The sequence below is a fragment of the Hippichthys cyanospilos genome, chromosome 7 (genome assembly GCF_059441005.1).
Source record: "Hippichthys cyanospilos isolate Australia breed blue-spotted pipefish chromosome 7, RoL_Hcya_1.0, whole genome shotgun sequence".
Taxonomy (NCBI): domain Eukaryota; kingdom Metazoa; phylum Chordata; class Actinopteri; order Syngnathiformes; family Syngnathidae; genus Hippichthys; species Hippichthys cyanospilos.
The window spans coordinates 6725342-6745182 of NC_142375.1; the positions used below are offsets into that span (position 1 = coordinate 6725342).

At 37.7% G+C, this 19841-nt stretch overlaps 1 protein-coding gene across 2 annotated transcripts in view; it reads left to right on the top strand.

Annotated features, from left to right (window-relative positions):
- Positions 1-19841, top strand: part of LOC148420837 (endonuclease V-like) — a 41855-nt gene that overhangs the window by 14180 nt on the left and 7834 nt on the right. For both annotated transcript variants that reach the window (XM_088419661.1, XM_088419662.1), the window contains exons 6-7: positions 1745-1813; positions 3342-3470. In XM_088419661.1, coding sequence (XP_088275787.1) covers positions 1745-1813; positions 3342-3470 — 198 coding nt within the window. The remainder of the gene's footprint in view (positions 1-1744; positions 1814-3341; positions 3471-19841) is intronic.

Consider the following 19841-nt stretch of genomic DNA (forward strand, 5'->3'; position numbering starts at 1 on the left):
TTCTGTCATAGTTTAACTTTATTCTGGTATTGTTATGCATCTTTCCACATCATGATATGTGACTTCATAGTATTCTCAGTGGTGTGTTTTTTTTTTTTTTTTTAATCTTTGAATTAATGAACTACTCATGAAATAAGAGTATGGTAATCTCTTAGATCTTTATGAATGGAAACTCTTTGCTTGAGGATAAAATATCAAGTTTCAGAAACATTTGTATTTTCTATCATAGTTTAGCTTTATTCTGGTATCGGCAGTGCTAACTACTTTATATCAGTGTCCAGTTTTGGGCTTTGTTTTGAATCTATATGAAAAGGTTTGTGCGTTCACTCAGTAGTGTAGTTGATTGTGAAAAAAACAAATGATGTTTTATGCAATAGCACATTAGTAGCCACTCTTATGAAACAGTGACAACAAAACCAGATAGTTCCTTATATACTTTGTGATGTGTGAATCTTTCCATGAATAAAAAAATGATTTCCTATTTCATACATCATGATGAAATATTTTTGAATGGTTAATTTTATGCCTCGATTCAGCGAATTTCTTTGTAAGATCCGTTTTGGGCTAAACCTGTTTTATTTTTAATCAATCTTGTTTGTACCATATTTTCCGCAATGTGAGGCACATCTAAAATTCTTCAAATTTCTCAAATAATAATGATCCAGTGCGCCTTATACAGTGCATAAATTACAAGTTTTCATTTTTAAGGGGGGTGGGGGGGGGGGCAAAATAAAATAACTTAATCATCATGTAACTTCTTTAATTTTCACCTCTGCGTTTTAGTTCTACATGTATCTTTTAGAATTAAAGTTTTTTATAACACTCTTGTTTGAAAATTGTATATGCTATATGCGCTTTGATCTTCAAAATATGCTCCAATTTTGAAGCAACTATGGGGACAAGTTGCAGTTTTTGTAAAAGAAAGCACAATTTTATCAAATAAACCCAGAACGTGTTTTTAAATCAACAGCACACTATATTTTAAGGTTTTTGGTTGCAATTTGATAAAAAGAAGTTTAATATTTAATTAAATCATAATTATATTCTTTTAAACTCTTGATTAGTCGAAACAGTCTTTTAATGTAATAAAGACGTTTTTTTTTTCATACTTGAGGTAGTACTTTTCACAAAACATCTTTCTTATTAATTTCTGATTTTCTTTGAATAAAGTTTGACTGACTGACCTGATTCTTTTGTTGACATTCCCTTGAGCACAGCTCGATCTAGTGGATGCATAACGCAACCCCAGCCACTTCTGTAGCTTCTATTCCATGCATCTTATAATGCGGGCCGCCCTATATATGAAAACAGTTTTAAAATAGGCCATTCATTAAAGGTGCGCCATAAAATCCGGAGCACCTTATAGTGCAGAAAATGCGGTAATACATCAAGGTTTAACTACAAAGATGAAGCTATTTCTCTATGGATAACTGTCTTAAATACTCACTTAACCAACCTTACCAAATCAAATGGTTTAGCTTCATCCTTGGTTTGTATCGCATCTTCAGATCATCAAATGAATGTTTTCATTAAAACAGATTGGAATATTAATGAAGCTATCCCCTACATCAATAAAAACCCCAAGGCCATCCATCAATACGTGTTGGTATTGAAATTTTCAAACATACAAATGAACCAGAAAATACAGAACAAACTAGTAATACTGTCTTTACAGTGAATTTTATTTATTTATTTATTTTTGTAGATGTTTCTGACCTCCAGTATCTTTTGCTTTCTTTTGCAGATATCAGCATTGAAGAAAGGAGGAGACAGCTTCCCACTCAAAGCAACCTCTGGCAAAGTGCTTGGAAAGGTGTGAGAATGAAAAAAATAAAAACATTAACAATACTTACAATCACTCCCTCTAAGCAAATGACCAGAAATATAAAAATTTATGTGCAACAAAATGAACTTGGCTGTCACAATTGGGCTTAATCAGGATTTTGGGGGCCGATTAACAATCCTGCTACAAAATGCAACATGAAACTTGGAAGATAAAATGATGGTTCCGATTATAATTGCAAAGCCATTCTTTCTGTCTTTGATGCAAGCACTGCATACATTTGGAGTGTTTCATTAATATTGAATCGTGTTGATGTGTTCATAACATTGAGGACAAATGGAGGACAAACAAAACTGTGTCAAACAATCAAAATGTCATCAAAGCTGTGTTTATGTGGTCAAATGCTTTTGAGATACAATATCCTTGATTAAAAACTTTCTCAGGCCACACCAACTTGCATATTGTTTGTTAAAAAATAATTACCCAAATTTCCCATTGCAATATTTTGACATTAAACACACACGTACACACGCATACGTACACACACACACCCATACACACACCCACACACAGGTGGCAACAGTAAAACAAGCAAACTGGCAGATGATGCTGCAGAGAATTTTTTAAAGGGACAATGTGTAAGATTTACACTGTTTTTCATTACAGACAGCAGGAGGTGCTGCATTTACCATTGTCCGTAGCTATATCAGACATGGCAGCCTCCAGAGGAGTGCCACCCCCCATGCAATATAATTAATGATAACTAGACCCATGATTATATTTAAAACATACTGTTGGTCGTTAAGAAAACATTTATTTGCAAGTTTTTGAAATGTATAATCATTTAATTTATCCCTTTTTAATGAAAAAACAGTCTTGTCCCTTTAACGGGACAGTTGTTTTAGTGTTAAGACTTTTTTTTATTGAGATGTCAAACTTCCTCAGATTTGATTCATCATCAGCTTTGAGGAAAATTTCGTTCAAATCTAAGATTTGAACACTTACACGCTTACCTTACCTGCTATTGAAATTTGCTTTCCAATTCTTAAATTACTTGTTACTCTGGACATTTGAAAGATGAGTAGGACAAAACTTTAAACGCATTTTTCTCAAAACCAAGGATTTAAACTCGTTAGCCTTCAAATTTCAATTTCAATCTTTCCATGTATTATATATCACCTTAAAGTGAATATAGTGTAGAATTAGAATACAGCAACATCTACATTTTCATTTTCAGAGACATAAGCCTGATTTTGTGAAAACGCTTCACAATATAAAGTAAAATACCAACCGTTCTGATGTCTGCCGTCTACAACTGCTCAATTGGGGCGGTACGGCACTGTGGAAGAATGGTGGGTTCACAACCGACAGTTTGCGGGTCCGATCCCCGACCAATGTGACCATGTCGAAGTCTCCTTGACCAGCGCATTGAGCCGCCAGTTGCTCTTGATGCTGTGCCATCAATCAGTAAATAAGTAGTCAGCGTAAAGTTCTTTGATTTAGGTAAAAAAAGCGTAATATAACTGAAAGACCAATTACTCTTCAATTCTTCATGCAGGCGCTGCGCAGCTCAGACAAGAGCACCAAGCCTGTTTACGTGTCAGTTGGCCACAAGATCAGTTTGGATACAGCTGTTCAGCTCACACACTCTTGCAGCCGCTTCAGAGTTCCGGAGCCAATCAGACAGGTACCAAAGAACATGCACTTCAATGACATGCAGACGTGTAGTATTTGGCGGTTTTTACTTTTTTTTTTTTTTTTTCAGTTTTCTTTGGCCCATTTTTGTGATGATTTCTTGTGTTTTTCCGATACGGAATGTGACACCTTCCACTTGATTAAAATGAAATAGCAGGTATTGTTTTAAACGAAACCAAGTTAGTAAAAATCACAGTAAAAATCAAAGAAGAATGTTTGTACATAAAACTGTTTTCGGTTTAGATAAATAAAAAGTAATGTTAGAAAAAGAAAAAAAACAATATAAATAAACTTACTATACAGGTCACATGTTGTTTGAAAATGAAAATAACTTTGTGCATCAAGGTGCCTGAAAAAAAAGCTATCCTTAGTTAAACTAGATACATTTTTGACCAGCTGAACCAATTGATTCTTAAAATTAAATCAGTAAACAATACAAATCTAAATTAATTTGGAACATTACCACAGGAGCACCAATCTTAAACATTTTAACCTTAAGAAAAAGGTATAAAACACTTTATTTTTTTCTTAATAACTTAAATCATAAATGCGCTCGCCACCTTTTGCGTTAGATTGCAAGTGCAACTGCACTTGACATTGCAAAAGCAAAGCCTGTTTCTCTATGCGCTCCACCTGCCATTACATCACAACCCACTGCCCCTGTATTTGAGAAGGACTGCATTAGGAAATTAGGTAGTTAGAGTTACAATCGTGGGGTATAAATTGTTGCCCTGTGGTGGTGACTAAGATTATTAGGCTAGATTGTGATTGATCTACCTCTCCTCTATTACTCATCTCCACTGTGTATTGCGGGAAATATTAGTAGCTGATGACTCTTAACAAGGTGTGTGAGTATTGAGAACTACTGTTTGTTTTACAGCCCTCATGCGAACAGTCAAATAAGATATTGCATTGACAGCATCAGCTTTTATTAAAACGCCCACGTTTCGGCAGGAGGCAAAAACTTGTTTTGCCTGACCTGAACTGATCTCGCCATCCTGCATTTTCCCGGACTTGCTTCCACTAGGCTGTGCTATGTTCCCACACTTGAGTATCTTTTTTTTTTTTTTTTTTTTTACTTTCCACTGCAATGACATCTAACATGTGCACACTTCTTAAAATCATCAGTATTCATCCTTGCCAGTATGTGTATTTATTTTCTCAAAGTATAATTGTGATTTGTTGAGCTGGTGGGAGGGAAGTTGAGCCAGTTAAGTGATAGGAGCAACAGAAACAGTCAGATTAAATGTGGACAGCAGACAAGAAGGGGACCCTTCGACCTCCTTCTGTCCACTCTACTGGCACAGTTTTTTTTTTTTTTTTTTTTAAACTCTTGTTCCCAAACACTGTTTCTCATATGTCAGGCTTCATTGGTCACCTCTAGTTTCTATCACAAACATTGTCTTGTCTTTATCCCTGACAACACCTTCCACAGTTTCCGTTAGTGTTATTTTGGATAGCAACTGTGAAATACCAAATTGTGACAAAAAGTGTAAGGCAACTTGAATCCATGGCAGCACTGTTCTTTTGTGTATCGCCACATGTTAATGTGTTAATAACACATTGATATGCAGTTGTATGCTGACAGTTTGCACATTAAGCTGTTTGGCTTGATTTCATAGTATGTCATAACAGTCTCTGTGTTGGATTGTTTGGTAGGTTAACCACAACAGCACAACTTTGTATTGTAATCGCAAATACAGTGACCATTTCCCATACACACTGTGAAACACCAGTGAGTAAAAAGAGCTGAAACACTCACTTCACAGTTGTGTGAACAGCATTCATCAGTTTTTAAATACTCTACAATTGGTATTTGTTTTCCTGTACTTTCATTGTCACAAATTCTTTTTCTAACTATTGCTGCATGGCTGAAAGTTTGTATTTGATATGTAAGGTATGTTTGTTGATCACTCTTCACACAAGTACAAGTTGACAGTTCTGTCTCTGCTTATATCACAACTGGAAAAAAAAAAAAAAACTTGCGTTCTACATTCAGCCCATTGAGAGATTGGAAGAAAGATGAAAGGAAAAATGACATCATAGCAAAATCCTGCAGTGAAGGCTGATGGATGAATGCACTCTGCAGCAGAATCTCTCCCATTCCTTTAGTTTGCAACACGTTTCTCAATCTCAATTTTCTCACAATAATGCCCTTGAGAAAGTAAACAGTGGTGGAGGATGGTCACGCACTGACCTTAAGTCATTTTGATTGCTCTGTTTTTGTCTGACATATCGTATCAGAAGATGCTTGTGCACAGATAGTTTTAGGGGTCCAACAAAAATAAGTTGTTTTTGGTCTAATGATTATCTTTACACCTCAAATCATTGTAATGATATAGCAACTTAAATCTGAGGCAATACTGTGTCTATCAAATGTTGGGCAGTAGAACTAAAGTGCAAAGTCGCTGGTGAGAGTAAAGTCTGAGATTACCTCCTAAAGCTGCTACCCTCATGACTCGATCCTGGAGAAGTGGGAGAAGATGGACATATGGATATTTTACTATTAAATTGTATGAAACATGACCAATAGAAGTAAAATGAAATGAAAATCACATAATAAAGTGATTAACCACGAATACATTTTGATACATCTCAGAATTGCTCTTTGCTTTTCTGAGCAATCCCCAGACACCATAGCAGACGTAGCTTAGCTGTCCTTGCCGCATATCTCCTAGATAAGAAGACAATTTCGACAAACCCGCTAACCTTGGTTGTCTCAGCACTTGATAGTTGTCTGGGCAACTGCATCGGACAGTTAGCTGTGCAAGATAGTTACCTGCGGGAGTTAGCATACACTTTAGGGAGCTGCTGATTGGTTGTATTCAAGACTTTAGGACCCTTGAATGTCTGAAAATTAGGATCAATCGCCACCAAAGTTCATGCAGACATTCCTACACTTGTCCGCTTCAACAGGTGAAAATATAAAAATGATCATCATAACCATTTTGAATTTGTCACCTGAATTTTTTTTTCCTCATCTGAGCTCATATTTGCTGCCCCCAAAAAAATACAAACTATCGTGCCGCTTGTTTTTGTATTAGTCATAGTTTCAAGTGGAAAATGTAAGAATGCTCCTATGCATTTTGGTGTTAATTGTTCACTGTTTTAGATGAGCACAAAAGCTCAGACAGGAAATTTGTAATGCTTTCTTTCTCTCTTTTTGAGGTCCCAATTTTGTCCCAGAATTTGTTGGAAGTTGACTCAAAAAAACATCTTAAATCACTCATTAGTTTTTTTGAGAAATCATTTTAGTGTAAAAATCATTCTTACATACAGATCGATGATTTACCTACAGTAAGTGCAAATCTACTACCCATTCAAGTGTCCTTTTGAGCTCAAAGTTGTTAGTATAAATAAGAACTACAGCACTACTTGCCATCATTTTTAAATACCCAATTATGTGAAATAGTCTATGTAAAAATCTTTTTTTTTTTTTCAGATTATATGATCCCACCGCCTACCCCCCAAATTTTTTGCTTGAGACTTAAGTGTTTCTAACAGAGAGAGGGGGTTTCGCCAAATGGCCTGAATATATAAATTAAACCATTAGGTCGTAACAGTAATGGTGAGAGTATAACTGTAGAAATCATATTGGAGCATTTATGATTTATTTAAATGAGAAAAGGTAACAGTTACGCAAGAGTCAGAAAGTGTCATATTCATTCCTCTCTCTGCTTCTTTTCAGTGCTAAATTGCTAATGTTGCCATTTTTTCCTCAAAATGGTGGTACATAAAGATACAAAATTAATTTGTTCCACATTGGCTTTGGTGAAGTGATGTTTTTGTATTTTGACTCCAGTTTCATATGTAAGAACCCCCCCCCCAAAAAAAAGCAAGTACAAAAATGTGGAATTTTACCTTTCGAGTGAGAATTCATGGAGGAGGGGGAGAGCAAATGGCAGAAGACAACACCAAGTAAATGGCAGAAGACGTTACTATACAGCTTCTTAGAGTTCTAAATCACTTGCGTGTCCGGGTTTGGAAGAGGAGGCTGGTGTTTGTTGGAAGTTAGAGAACCTTTAAGAATGAAATTGTTTGAGGATAGCCTTCTCAAGGCCAGAAGGGTAAGCAGCGGCATTATCAAGCACCAGCAGAGATTTCAGATGCAATTGCTTCTCAAGCAGAAAAACTGTCTCATACCCTAGCTCCCAGGTTAGCCCTCGCAGGAAACTAAACGACTTGCATCAGAGCAGGCGCTAACCAGAAACCAGAGCACAAATTAATTTACAGATGACGACGCGCAAAAGTTTCAAATTTCCCTTTCTCGAATTTTGTTTTTGTATGACGGATCAAAAATTCTTCAGATGTCGTTCCGTGTATTGCGTTTTACGTAAACTGGGACCTCATATCTCGAAGTACCTCTGTACTGATTTAGTGTGATCTTCAAAGCTGCTTGCTCTTCGTCTGAACGCGGTCCTCGTCACTCCTCTGTTGTGCACCAAAGCTTTTATTTTGGTTATTTCCCAACTCTGCCTTTCACATTAGTGATAAGCATGCCTAGTGACTTCTTGTTTACCATCGTTGGCAAGCGTTACTAATTGTTTGTAGTAGGTTAGTTGATTTGTCACAAAAAGGAGAGCACCCACACAACGCATCTTGTTTCTGCTGCTGCGCCGTTTTGAATTATATAACAATATACTGTATTGTTCATCCCTAGCATCATCGGCTAGGATTAAGCAGGGGCGGGCCGCCCCTGTTAAGTAAATACAGAGGAAACACTTATCATTAATACATCTTTAGGGGCAGAATTTCTCTTTTCTATAAGCAAATCTTTGTGTTTGAATTGTGTGACAAATGGCCCACTCTGGATAGGAAGATAAAATCCCAAAATATACAGGACTTCATCCAGGTGACTATGAAAGTCATGGGCTGGGCTGATGATGGTCATTATCTCTATAGGCTGAAATCAATTTAACTTCTCTTCCCTCCACACAACCATACATCCACCGGTAATGGCTCTCTTAGGAGCTCCCTGAGACACACAGGAACATCATATTTCTAGATACTCCCCCCTCTGTCTGAGTGTGTTGGGCTAAGTACATCTTTAATAATATTTGGAGCCTCCTAACATATTTCACCTGTACATTGCTTGCCAGAATAGATCTTCTTTTATGCATTTTGCTCTTGTGGAACACACATTTTATCATCCACAGTGCTATGAAGAAATATTTGCCCTCTTCTCACATTCTTATATTTTCATAAATCCCCCACTTTAATATCGAGGCTCATTATACAAATCTAAATATAAGAGACAGAGATAACCCAAGTAAACATAAAGAGCATTTGAAAACATTTTTGTTCAGTAAGAGGAAAACACATTCAAAGATCCTCAGCCCTGAAACTGAGACTGTCACACGCCCTTCACCAGGTTTGACTGTTGGTTTTCGGAACTATGCTGTTACGTTTATGCCAGATGTAACGACGCACACACGTACACATTCGCTCACACGCTTACTTTTCAGAAAGTTCAACTCTTATCTCATCAATCCATATAATCTTCTGTCAAAAAGTCTCTGTCATGTGATTGTGTTTTACAAACGTAAGAAAAGCAACTATGTTCTCTTCTTGGTAAACAGTTGTTCACATTGGAACTCAAATATGGATGTCATTTTGGCCAAGTCTCTTCCTTATTGTTGAGTCATGAATACTGACAATAATTTAGGTGGTGGCCTGGACTTTTTTTTAAAGTTGTCATAAATTTGTGACATTTTGGATGAGTTGTCGCTGTCATTTATTTAGGCTTACCACTCCAGTGAAGCTTCACTACAGTTCTATGTTTTCACCAGTTACTGTATTTCCCATCTGCTCTGTTATTTACTGTATGTGATAGTGAACATGTATGGAGAAAATTAGCCTTTAAATGTTGTCACTGGAAATTAATTCAGCTTCAGGAAAATGTAATTATCACAGTTAATTTAAAATTTAACTAGCTGGGCAAAGTGAATCTTATGCTAAATTTGGTTGTTTTTTTAACATTTATATTTGTTTGACGATCTTGACATGAAACATGAAAATATTTGAGAAGAGGGCATTTGCTATTTGAAATGACAGTGAAATGGTTTAATATTTTACCTGGGTTCTTGTATTGCTGCTATTTACAGCACATTCCTTTTGCACATCCTCTCCCACTAGAAGAAAGGTTTCTTTGCAATACCGAAAGCTCTTTGGATATTGGATGTGTACAACCTCTCAGCTAAGAAGCAATTAGTGTGTCTCCATCTTGAGTTTCAATGCAGCCCGGGTGTCAGGCAGAGACAGGAAATGTAAAAGCAGCTGCAGTGCCAGATTGCAAAAACAGATGGAATTTTAATGTGAGTGATAGGCAAAGGGAAGCCTGCATGAATGGAATAAAGAAGATTGAGGAATTCATAGTGGGTGGCTATACATGTGGTGAGAGGGAGAGGAGAAATGCAACATGTTTGTTTTTGTAAAAACGTTGCTGGTGTGTGTGTGTGTGTGTGTGTGTGCGTACGTGTGTGTGCTTTAAATTCCTCACTTTGATGAGCCTTGCTTTTTCCAAATCTCTTATACCCTTTTGTCCCTGGCTTCATTCATTCTTCTTTTATTCATCCATCTAGGCACCTCCATCCATCCATCTCCTTCCCTCTCTGATACTTTCTGAATAATTCAGAGCAGCATAGCTTGCATATTTTTGGTTGCGCACTCACCTCTGCATTTCTAGAAACAGCCGGTATTGTGAGACATGCAAATAGTCCTTGATGTGCACAAATTTGATTGCAAAAAAAAGAAGAAAAAAAATACCCTTCTAGTATTAGTCCGACTACAGAGACGAATAATGAGGAAAGATGGCCTGACTGGAGTGAAAATATTGCTAAAATATATATGGTATGTGTTTTACATTATCAAGCGTATGCAGCACAGGCTGTAAATGGACAAAATATGATGTTTAACAATGTTGATTTTGAGATTTCTTTAAAAACACCCTCTTTAAGAGCTTTGTTTTTATTTGCTAGCAGCCCCCCCCCCAAAAAAAAACAAAAAAGCATTCAAGGTGTATGAAAATTAGTGACTAGTAGACAAAGCGCATCATTGCCAGAGTGTTTTTATCTGACTCGCTTGCTCGCACGTGTCAGTGAAGCTGCTTCCAAATAACCTGGAGTTTCTCCCCTTCTAAACGCCATTTTGCGTTTCACATCACGTCCCCAAAAAGTAAAAAAAAACACACCGTAATGTGACCCTCCAGCACGAAAGCGATCAGAAGATGTGCATACAGCTGATGTTGCTTAGCAACAGTAAATTCTTACCTTTTTGCAGAAGGTAATGTCATTACCTGGTGAATATTTGTAATCTTAATACACAGATCATCTTTAGTTTTGAGATCTTTTCTTTAAAAAGTGTATTTCTTGTTTTCACTGGATATATTATTCACTAAAGCGAACTATGTCGACAATTAAAATGATCCACTGCTAACGTGCATATTTGCCTTTTTGCTCACACCTCTAACCAGAAAAGATTGAAGATTGAGTCAGTTTGAAGTGGGACATTTTTTAAATGAAACAACATAATGTAAATGTTTTGATCACTGGTCAAGGATGTCAATTTCATGCGACGTCCATGACAGATGACACCTCTCATCATGGTCACACTATTTTTTTGTTCTTTGTGATGATGATTCATTCGTTCAAGTGGCAGAGTAATTACTATCACCCAAAACGTCTTTTTAAGTAGGATAACATTTAATATCAAACTGAAACACTGTTAAAGTTGAAGATAAAAAGATGACCAGAAGTCGTCCCTTCTAATCAGTCTTCTCAAACCATGTATGCTACGCAGAGTGACTTGTAAATGCAGTATGCACCAAGTGTTACGCTTCAATGAAAAAAAAAACCATTCATATATATTTTTTATTTTCTTCATATAGCCAAATGGATGTGAGAGTAAGACATCTATGATAAAGTGGTAAACAATAAAGGAACCAAACTCTCCTCAGGCAAGCTCAGGCTGATTTAATCGGTTGTGAGGTCAACCTTCTTTAACTCTAAATTCTCAAATTATGTCTTGCTATTGGAATAAACTTTTCCATAGTCTTTCAGTAGTTCCTGAAAGTTTGTGGTCAATGTCTTCTTCTGAAGTTATTTGTTGGTAGGTTAGTAGGTTAGTAAACCTGATTCACATAATGAGCACAGAAGTCTGATTTTGTTAAAACACATCACATATACAAATCCAATTCCAATGAAGTTGTGGCATTGTGTTAAATGAAAATGGAATGATCAGACAATCATGTTCAACCTGTAATTAAATGCATTAGCAAGGCAATATATTTCATGTTCAAATTGATAAACCTTATTGCTTTTAGCAAATTGTCATTGAGTAATTTGATGGTGACTACACATTCCAAAAAAGCTGGGACAGGGTAATGCTCACCACTGTGTTAAGTCACCTTTCTTTTTCAATAAATATTTTGTAACTAAGTGCACCAATTTTTGTTGTTGGTGGAAATCTTTCCCAATCTTGCTTTATGTACCGCTTCAGCTGTTCAAAAGTCAGGCGTTTCCATTGTCGTATTTTAAGCTTATTAAATTGCCATACATTTTTAAAGGGAGACTTGTCAAAGGGAGTCTGGACTTCAGGCAGGCCATTATGTACCATATTTCTCAGTGTACAAGTCGTTTTTTTTCCATCTCATTTTCAACCCCCATATTGGGGGGTCGATTTAGACCCGCATAACTCAAAACCATACCAGTTTTCTACACATATCTCTGTTTGAATGAAATTAATTTGAATGCAAAAGAAGTAATATGCTATTTACAAGGCTTAAGTGATTAAATATACATCCAATTCTATATACAGTGAGTTCTCGCTACATCACGCCCTCAATGCAGTTCCTATTTATTTATTATTTTTTTAAAGCTCTAATGCGGAGGGACACGCTGTGAGTTTACTACTGTATAAATGAACTTGCCATGGGCACTCCTCGGACATCAAACTACTGCAGTACCCATATTTATTTAAATCTTAAATTATTTAACCTTATTAAGTAACTGTAATGCTATCTCTTCCCATTGCTTTGTATTCTCATGGAGAGCCATGATTGTATTAGCAGCACCCATAAGTCTAATTTAAAGTGAAACCTGTAGCTGACCAAACATGATAACAATTAAGATTTACACTTGAAATTCCAATTTATTATAAAAGAAATCTAGGTAAGAGAATTACGACGCTCTGCAATTGCTCCATTCATGTCTTCCTCTAAGTGTGTGTGACTTTGAGAAAGCACAAGCTCTCGGTCACTCCTACAAGACACGTGATTGGCTCTCGGTGCAACCATGGGAATTGGGGTGGGAGTAGAGTACAACACCTGCCCAGTGTTTGATGAGCATTCCTCAATTTACTGTCCACCTGTACCAGCTTTTTTAGAACATGTTTTAGCCATACAATTATATTTTAATGATTATTGGCCGAAATACCGAAATGTATCAGTTTGACCATAGGACTTTATTTTATTTATCCCAAAGTAGGAAAGTACTTCATAGAATTTGATTGAAAAGACCGCCTTGAAGTGTCGTTACAGTGCCTGTTTGTGATCTCATGCAACAGTGTTTTCTCATTTGTAACTGTCTCCTACAGGGATTTGTATTTTTGCTGATGTTAGTTTTGTCTGTGAACTCAATTTCTCAAAAGGTTCTAAACAGATTTGAACACAATTTTGTGCTTTGCTGGGCACTGGACCAAGAAAGACGATTAGACTTCAAGGTCAGCAAGTTGACACTCTGATCTTTACAAAGTATTGATACTGTATACAATATCTCCACATAAAGCATCAATAGAAGCTACATTTTAAACATGGGTAAACTATAGTAATAAAAATGATCTTAAACTATTTAAAATTAGATTAAAGACATTTTGTGGATTTAAAAAAAAGAACATGCTACCCAAACCTTTCAGCTCAAGACCCACATTAAAAAACAAACACACAAACTTTTAGATTAAATTCTTAAAAATACTTTACATTATGTCTAATCTACATCTAACCTATGTCTAACCTAAAAATCAACATTTATTTACAAATTATTGCTAAAGACTAAAATAAGCATTAATTTATAACAAACATAAAATAGAGGGCCCTTAGCAAAAAAAAACAAAAAACAAACCAAGAATGGGTGCGTGTTTGACAATCCTTTAAACACCTCCCAAGATTTTTATTTTTTTTTTTTAAATAGAAACGGACTCTTTTGGGTGCCTCCACTGAGTTTTTCCCTTTGGCTCATGACCAAAGTTGTTAAACCACATTCTGAATGAGCTGACTACCCATCCATCCAACCATTTTCTACAGCCGCTTATCTTCAGTAAGGTTACTGGCTTGCTGGTGGCTATCCCCGCTGTCTATGGGCAGTAGGCACCCTCAATTGCTTGCCAGCCAATTGCAGGACACACAGGGCCGAACGCACCCAATCACACCTAAAGACAATTTTGAGTGTCCGATACACCTACCACGTATGATTTGGAATGTGGGAGGAAGCCCGAGTGCCCGAAGAAAAGCCATACGGGCATGGGGAGAACATGCAAACTCCACACAGGGACGAGTCAGCTGGAATTGAACTCGGGACTCTGAACTGTAAGAGGGACGTGTTCACCACCGTAGCCAGCTTAGACCTGACTAGTTTTGCTTTATATTACCTCTTTATTCAATGATTGATCCTTTTACCACACATGCAAAATACATCCACAGACTCATGACAGCGAGGTTAAAATAACATTTAAGATTGACATCATTGCTCCGTTGCTGCCAGCTGTACCAGTTGACTCGCGGAACTTTTCTGGCTGTACGAGAAGGGTGTGATTGATTTAAACATGGTTTTGACATCTCCTTTGGGCCCAGAGGCTGTCTAAATGTTAATATATGGCTGTCTGACATTCTGGTGCTTCAGCCACTGGACTCTAAGGCCTTTTTTCAATGATGTGTGCTAGGTGGCAGTGAGGGCAATTTGAATTCTACCTGAAGGCAAAACTAATGATTACAGTTATTAAAATGCTTTGGCTTTTGAGGCAACATTTGGGATAGTGGATTCCAGTGAGAAAGAAAAATCTGAAAAAGGGAGGCAGCATGGAGGACAAGCAAAGGGGCAGACAAGCATAGCTGCCAGCTTTAAGGGCTTTTGTCAGGCTAAATGATAAATACTTGCCTGGGGCTACTGGTACAGACACCTCCGCGAGTGTGCGTGTGTGTGTGTGTGCGTGTGTGTTGTCAGACAGCGCTCAAAGCTACTGCTAAGAGCCAGCAGTGCACATCTGTTTGCTTCTGGCCTTTTCTTCACTCTACATAAACTCTTCTTTTTTCCTTTTTTCAAGTACACGCCGTATAATGACTGCTCTCTCGTTGTAGCCATTAATTTATCACAACATAGATCATAACATCTGGAGATATTTGAAACTTGGGTCAAAAGTGTTTGGATGAGAAAAAAACACAACAAACTAGCAGCTATTGTAATTTCAGCTGGAGAGATTTTTGAACTGAAAACATACTTTAGGAAATGCGATTGATACCACGTATGAAGGAGCAGGATTTGTTCTCATAATGCCATGGATTGTTGACAAATATGCCATAACATAATGGGACATATCAGTGTTGTAACATGGTGATGGGCTCCAGTGTGATTTTTTTTTTTTTTGTGCACTCAGACGTCTTGCCCTAAATAAATATGGCAACCCCGTGTGCTTTCTGCCAACTTGTTTTTGAGCTTTTTCTTTGGACTTTATTCATTTGTCTGTCGCCAGAGCACAAACAATAGCGGTGGGCCAATTGCAAGTTTGTTAGTATATATTATACTTTGTTTTACAACCTTTAAATCTCTTTGTAGATATGCCAAATGCTCATTGTGGCCTCAAAATACAGTTACGTGCTTTGCCATATAGATTAAAATCCCACAAATTTCACTTAATAACAAAAACATGTAGTCACTCATTAGAATCTCTTTTTGCAGGCCTTGCTCTCAACAAAGTCATCTACTGATGCTTTTTAGGTCCAAAGCCCTTGCTCTGTTGTTCTCACTAGAGAAGTCCATTGAGGTGCTCTTCTTCACTGCTGCTCCCCAAATACATCTTTACTGAGAGAATAACCATAGTTGCGGGAGTTTGATACCAGCCTAGAAAGTGGTTGTGTAGTATTTCTCAGAAAAACACCTCTTCCCTTTGTTTTTTTGGTTTTTGATTTTTTTTTTTTTTTCTGGGAAATTGTTTGGGGGGTTTACGTGAAACACTTGCTGTTTCATAGCTTTTTGTAGTGGCTTCAAGAGGCTGAGCAAAGTGATGTAGTCGTGTATTTGTGGACAGAATTGTACTTCTAATGGGTCCACTTGCTGGCATAGCTGAATCCACGTTCATCCCTTGAGGCTGCGCAGGTGGCAGCGATGACAACGTTTGACCGCCCGGACAAGCGAGACGTGGCCGGAGAGTTAATGTTGGATTTTTGATCAAGCTAGCTAGATACTGCTCGACTCAGGCATTTGACATTAGAGCTTTAGCTTCCTCATTTTTCATTTTGTCTTTTCTTATTTGTGTGCCATGTTGTTTGCTTTTGTCAAGCATGACGAGTCAACAATGGCATCTACATCCATGTGCTCTCCAATTTTTTTTTTCAACTCATGGAGCTTTATCAATAATCCTCATCGTGGCTGACAGGTCCCAAGGTCAGATTCTTAGTCAAGTTACAATTTTCTCCCCTCTCGTAACTAGCAACAAAACATGATTGACCCGGCCCCAGCTATTGTATAACAAAATCATTTTAGACGTTTATTGTTTGTTTGTTTTACTTCTTGGGCTCCTTACACAGCCATAGGTCTCGTGCATTGCATTGGCTGCACCTGTGACATCAAAAGTGTATTTGAGCTTATTCAAAACATGTTCAAACATATTTGTGAATGCATTCATACAATATTTGTAAATGCGCTCAAATGTGTTCCAATACATCGGACCATGCTTGTAAATAACGTTCTGGTCGAAAATTTTTACTCCACTTTGGCACGTTGGTGGCTCTGTAACACTGTCATTGCCGGTTAACTGTGACTTGACTGCATTCACTGGATATACTTCTCTAGAAGAATCAAAAGGCTGGAGCATTTTGAGCACTGCTGTCTCACACTTTTGCCTGCGGGTTGGATTGTGCAAAGTTTCAATGTTTTGTGCTTGTGTGGGCTCTCTGTGGATTCATTCCTTCCTTAAGTGTGACAGAGAAGGATTGTCGGTCTTTATTCATGAGTTTTGAGATTGACTGGTGGTCGGTCTACTGTGTACCCCAGCTCTCGTCTCCAGCTCACCAGCACTGCAAGGCAAAAGCAGTATGGAACATTGTGTGATAGATGGCCTGCCTTTCCAACTTAACCACTCAACTCGAAATTTGATAGTGTGCTCTTAGCCTTCCATCTTTCTGCACCAAATCACAGAAGCACCGGAAGCATTTTTAACATACCGTGTTTTCTGCACTATAAGGCCCACCAGATTAAAAGACGCACCTTCAATGAATGGCCTGTTTTTTTTTTTTTTTTTTTTTGACATTTCGTATATAAGACGCATGGAATCAAAGCTACAGTGGTGGCTGAGGCTGCATTTGCATTCTGTTATGTATCTACTAGATCAGGGGTGGGCAACTCCAGCCCTCGAGGGCCGGTGTCCTGCATTTTTTCCAGTTTTCTCTCCCTAACACACCTGATTTAAACCATTAGCTCATCAACAAGCTCTGCTGGAGCTTGAGAATAATCCTAATCATTTGATTCAGGTGTGTTTGAGAGAGAAAACAGGAAAACATGCAGGACACCGGCCCCCGAGGCCTGCAGTTGCCCACCCCTGTACTAGATGGTGCTGCGCTCAAGGGAATGCCAAGTAAATGATCAGAGAAGTCAGCAGTTTACGCAGTCAGCACATGATATGATCGATATATAAGGCGCACTGGTTTATAAGGCGCACCGTCAGCTTTTTAAAAAAATGTAAGGCTTTTAGGTGCGCCATATAGTGCAGAAAATACAGTGTCTTTTTGTGCTGATCTGCTGCCTTTCAACCTTTAACCCTAACCCTAAACTTTAATTAATGGTGATTGAATAATGTAATATACTGTACCCATATTGCACTCCTAGCCCGTGCAACAGAAACAACATATTAATAATCTCTAAAACGTTCTCATTGTGTCAAATTATTGCCCTAATGTAGTTCAACTTGTCACTGTTAAATGCTTTAAGAAAATAACAGTACTAATCTAATTACATTGCTTCAGACTCCACGTTAGGACTCAGCATGGGAGTGTTGCAGTGCATCATGAGCTGCTGTGAAGTGACAGTCCTATGGAAAAAAAAAAAGAATGTGACGCACCAAGGACACAAAAAATGAAGCACGAACTATTGAGGGAACACTGTACACTACTTACATAAAAAGGTACATACGCTTCTTGGTCACTTGATTCATCAATGAATCAGTATTTGTTAGCAATCCTATTTCTTAATTTTAACAAAACCTTTTGCACAATGGTAGACTTCCAATTTAGAAGTGGTGGTGCGTCAGGGCCAGCAAGGCCTTCTCTGCTGGCCTAACATAACCTGACATCATTATCATAACTGTAACAAACTGTAATAATTATAATAACTATGATGAAAGTCAATTTAATTTTAAATTCAAATTAAATTTTTACAAAATATATGTATTTTTTTTAATTCATAAAATTATTCTCGATGTTATGTTATTTTTGTGTCATATCATATCCATTTGGTTACACTCCTTCTAGTGTTGTAGTTTAAAGTTGGAGTTTTTAGTCAATTAGAATTCAGCTAACTTGTGTCGCCAGGCTGTATGCAATCTGCCTGCTCCCGAAGGCGCAAGGGCATTCGCTTCAACAGTTGCTGGCATCTTTGCAAGTGCAGATGGATATTTGAGCAGCCCGTATAACTTAATAGACAGATGTAATACCGAATCGAGTCATAAGATCGCCATCTACAGGCCTCACGTTGAACGTGACGTGAGTGAATGCCCACTGCAGGAAGGCGGTGCATTGCTCAACAATCAAGCTACACGGTGTTTGCTTTGGCTGATTGCATAGAGGCGTAGCATAGCTAGTAGCTAACCTGTCCCGACTTGGCCATATTTCTGACAGGGCTACCAGGGGCGTGAGTTAAGCCTGGCAAATAGATCTGCTGGTAATGGCTTTTGTTTGCAAAGGATCCATTTGGTTTTTGGAGCTACACTGGATTTTCAAACTTCAATTGTTTAACCATGGCAGCAACAAGACACCAAAGCACAGCTGGACACACGCCCTTTGGTGCTTTTTTTTTAAACTTATGGGAACACCTGAGTGGATATACAGTATTGTAAATCTCAGTTAAAAGGTAAAGAGAGCTCCTCAATGTGCTGCGGTGCTTTTAAAAAACTTTTGGGAACACCCAAGTGGATACACTATACCTCTCAAAGAAAGCTTGAGCAGGTCAAAAAAAATCGAGAGGTATTGAAAAGCCTGATCGATTGTGACCGCCGTTTGTTTTGGTGAGTGCAAGCCTTTTCTTGATTGATTGTTCATTTTTATTTTTTATGTTATTTTATTTCGTTCATATTCAATTAATAGTAAAGATTTCATAACATTTCGTGGATTTTTTTTTTTTTTTTTAAGTTTTGACAGCATCACGTATAATGACAAGTTTTAATGGCTGATGCGGGTTTATTGGCATTGAAAAGCTCCGGAAAATAGCCTGTGTAGCCCAGTAATGCCTATGTGTGTGCATGAGGGCTATTTATTCGAGTCTGACTTTACAGAAGACGTACGTGTGAAAGTCACGGCCCGTCACGACAATTGATTATTACAAAAAGCTTGATTCTTCATGAAAATAGATGTGGGTGTACTGACTGTGCACCTAGGATTGCTTTTACCAAGTTAGTAAAACTGCCACAGAGTCCATTTTGTGTTTTTTGGGAGGACTATATGCAAAAAGATTAATGTGCCATGTGAATGGCCGTCTGATTTGTTTAAACCGTACAAAATGTGGTGGCTGAATTCATGTCATTTTATACAACAGATGCATAAAACCACATAAACCAAAAGAGGGTAAACAAACTTCTGATGACTACACCTTGTTATTATTTAAAAGGCACACTGCTGTAGGAATAAAAATGTTCTTGTAAAGTTTTCTTTTTGGCCAGTGGTACACGGTAATGGCTGCCCAAGGGGAGTAACTCAAAGGAGTATTGAAAGGGCAGTGACAAGTCCTTGGTGATGGAGACTGCTTTTCTATATACTGCCAATGTGCAGGTCAGAGAGAGGAGTTGGAGAGGTGCCGGTGATTTTTACTGCCTGTTAGATGGCGAGCTTATTCTTGCTTTTTCCTTTAGGGTACAGTACATAGCAGAGATAGCAGGATCTGATGCTGAT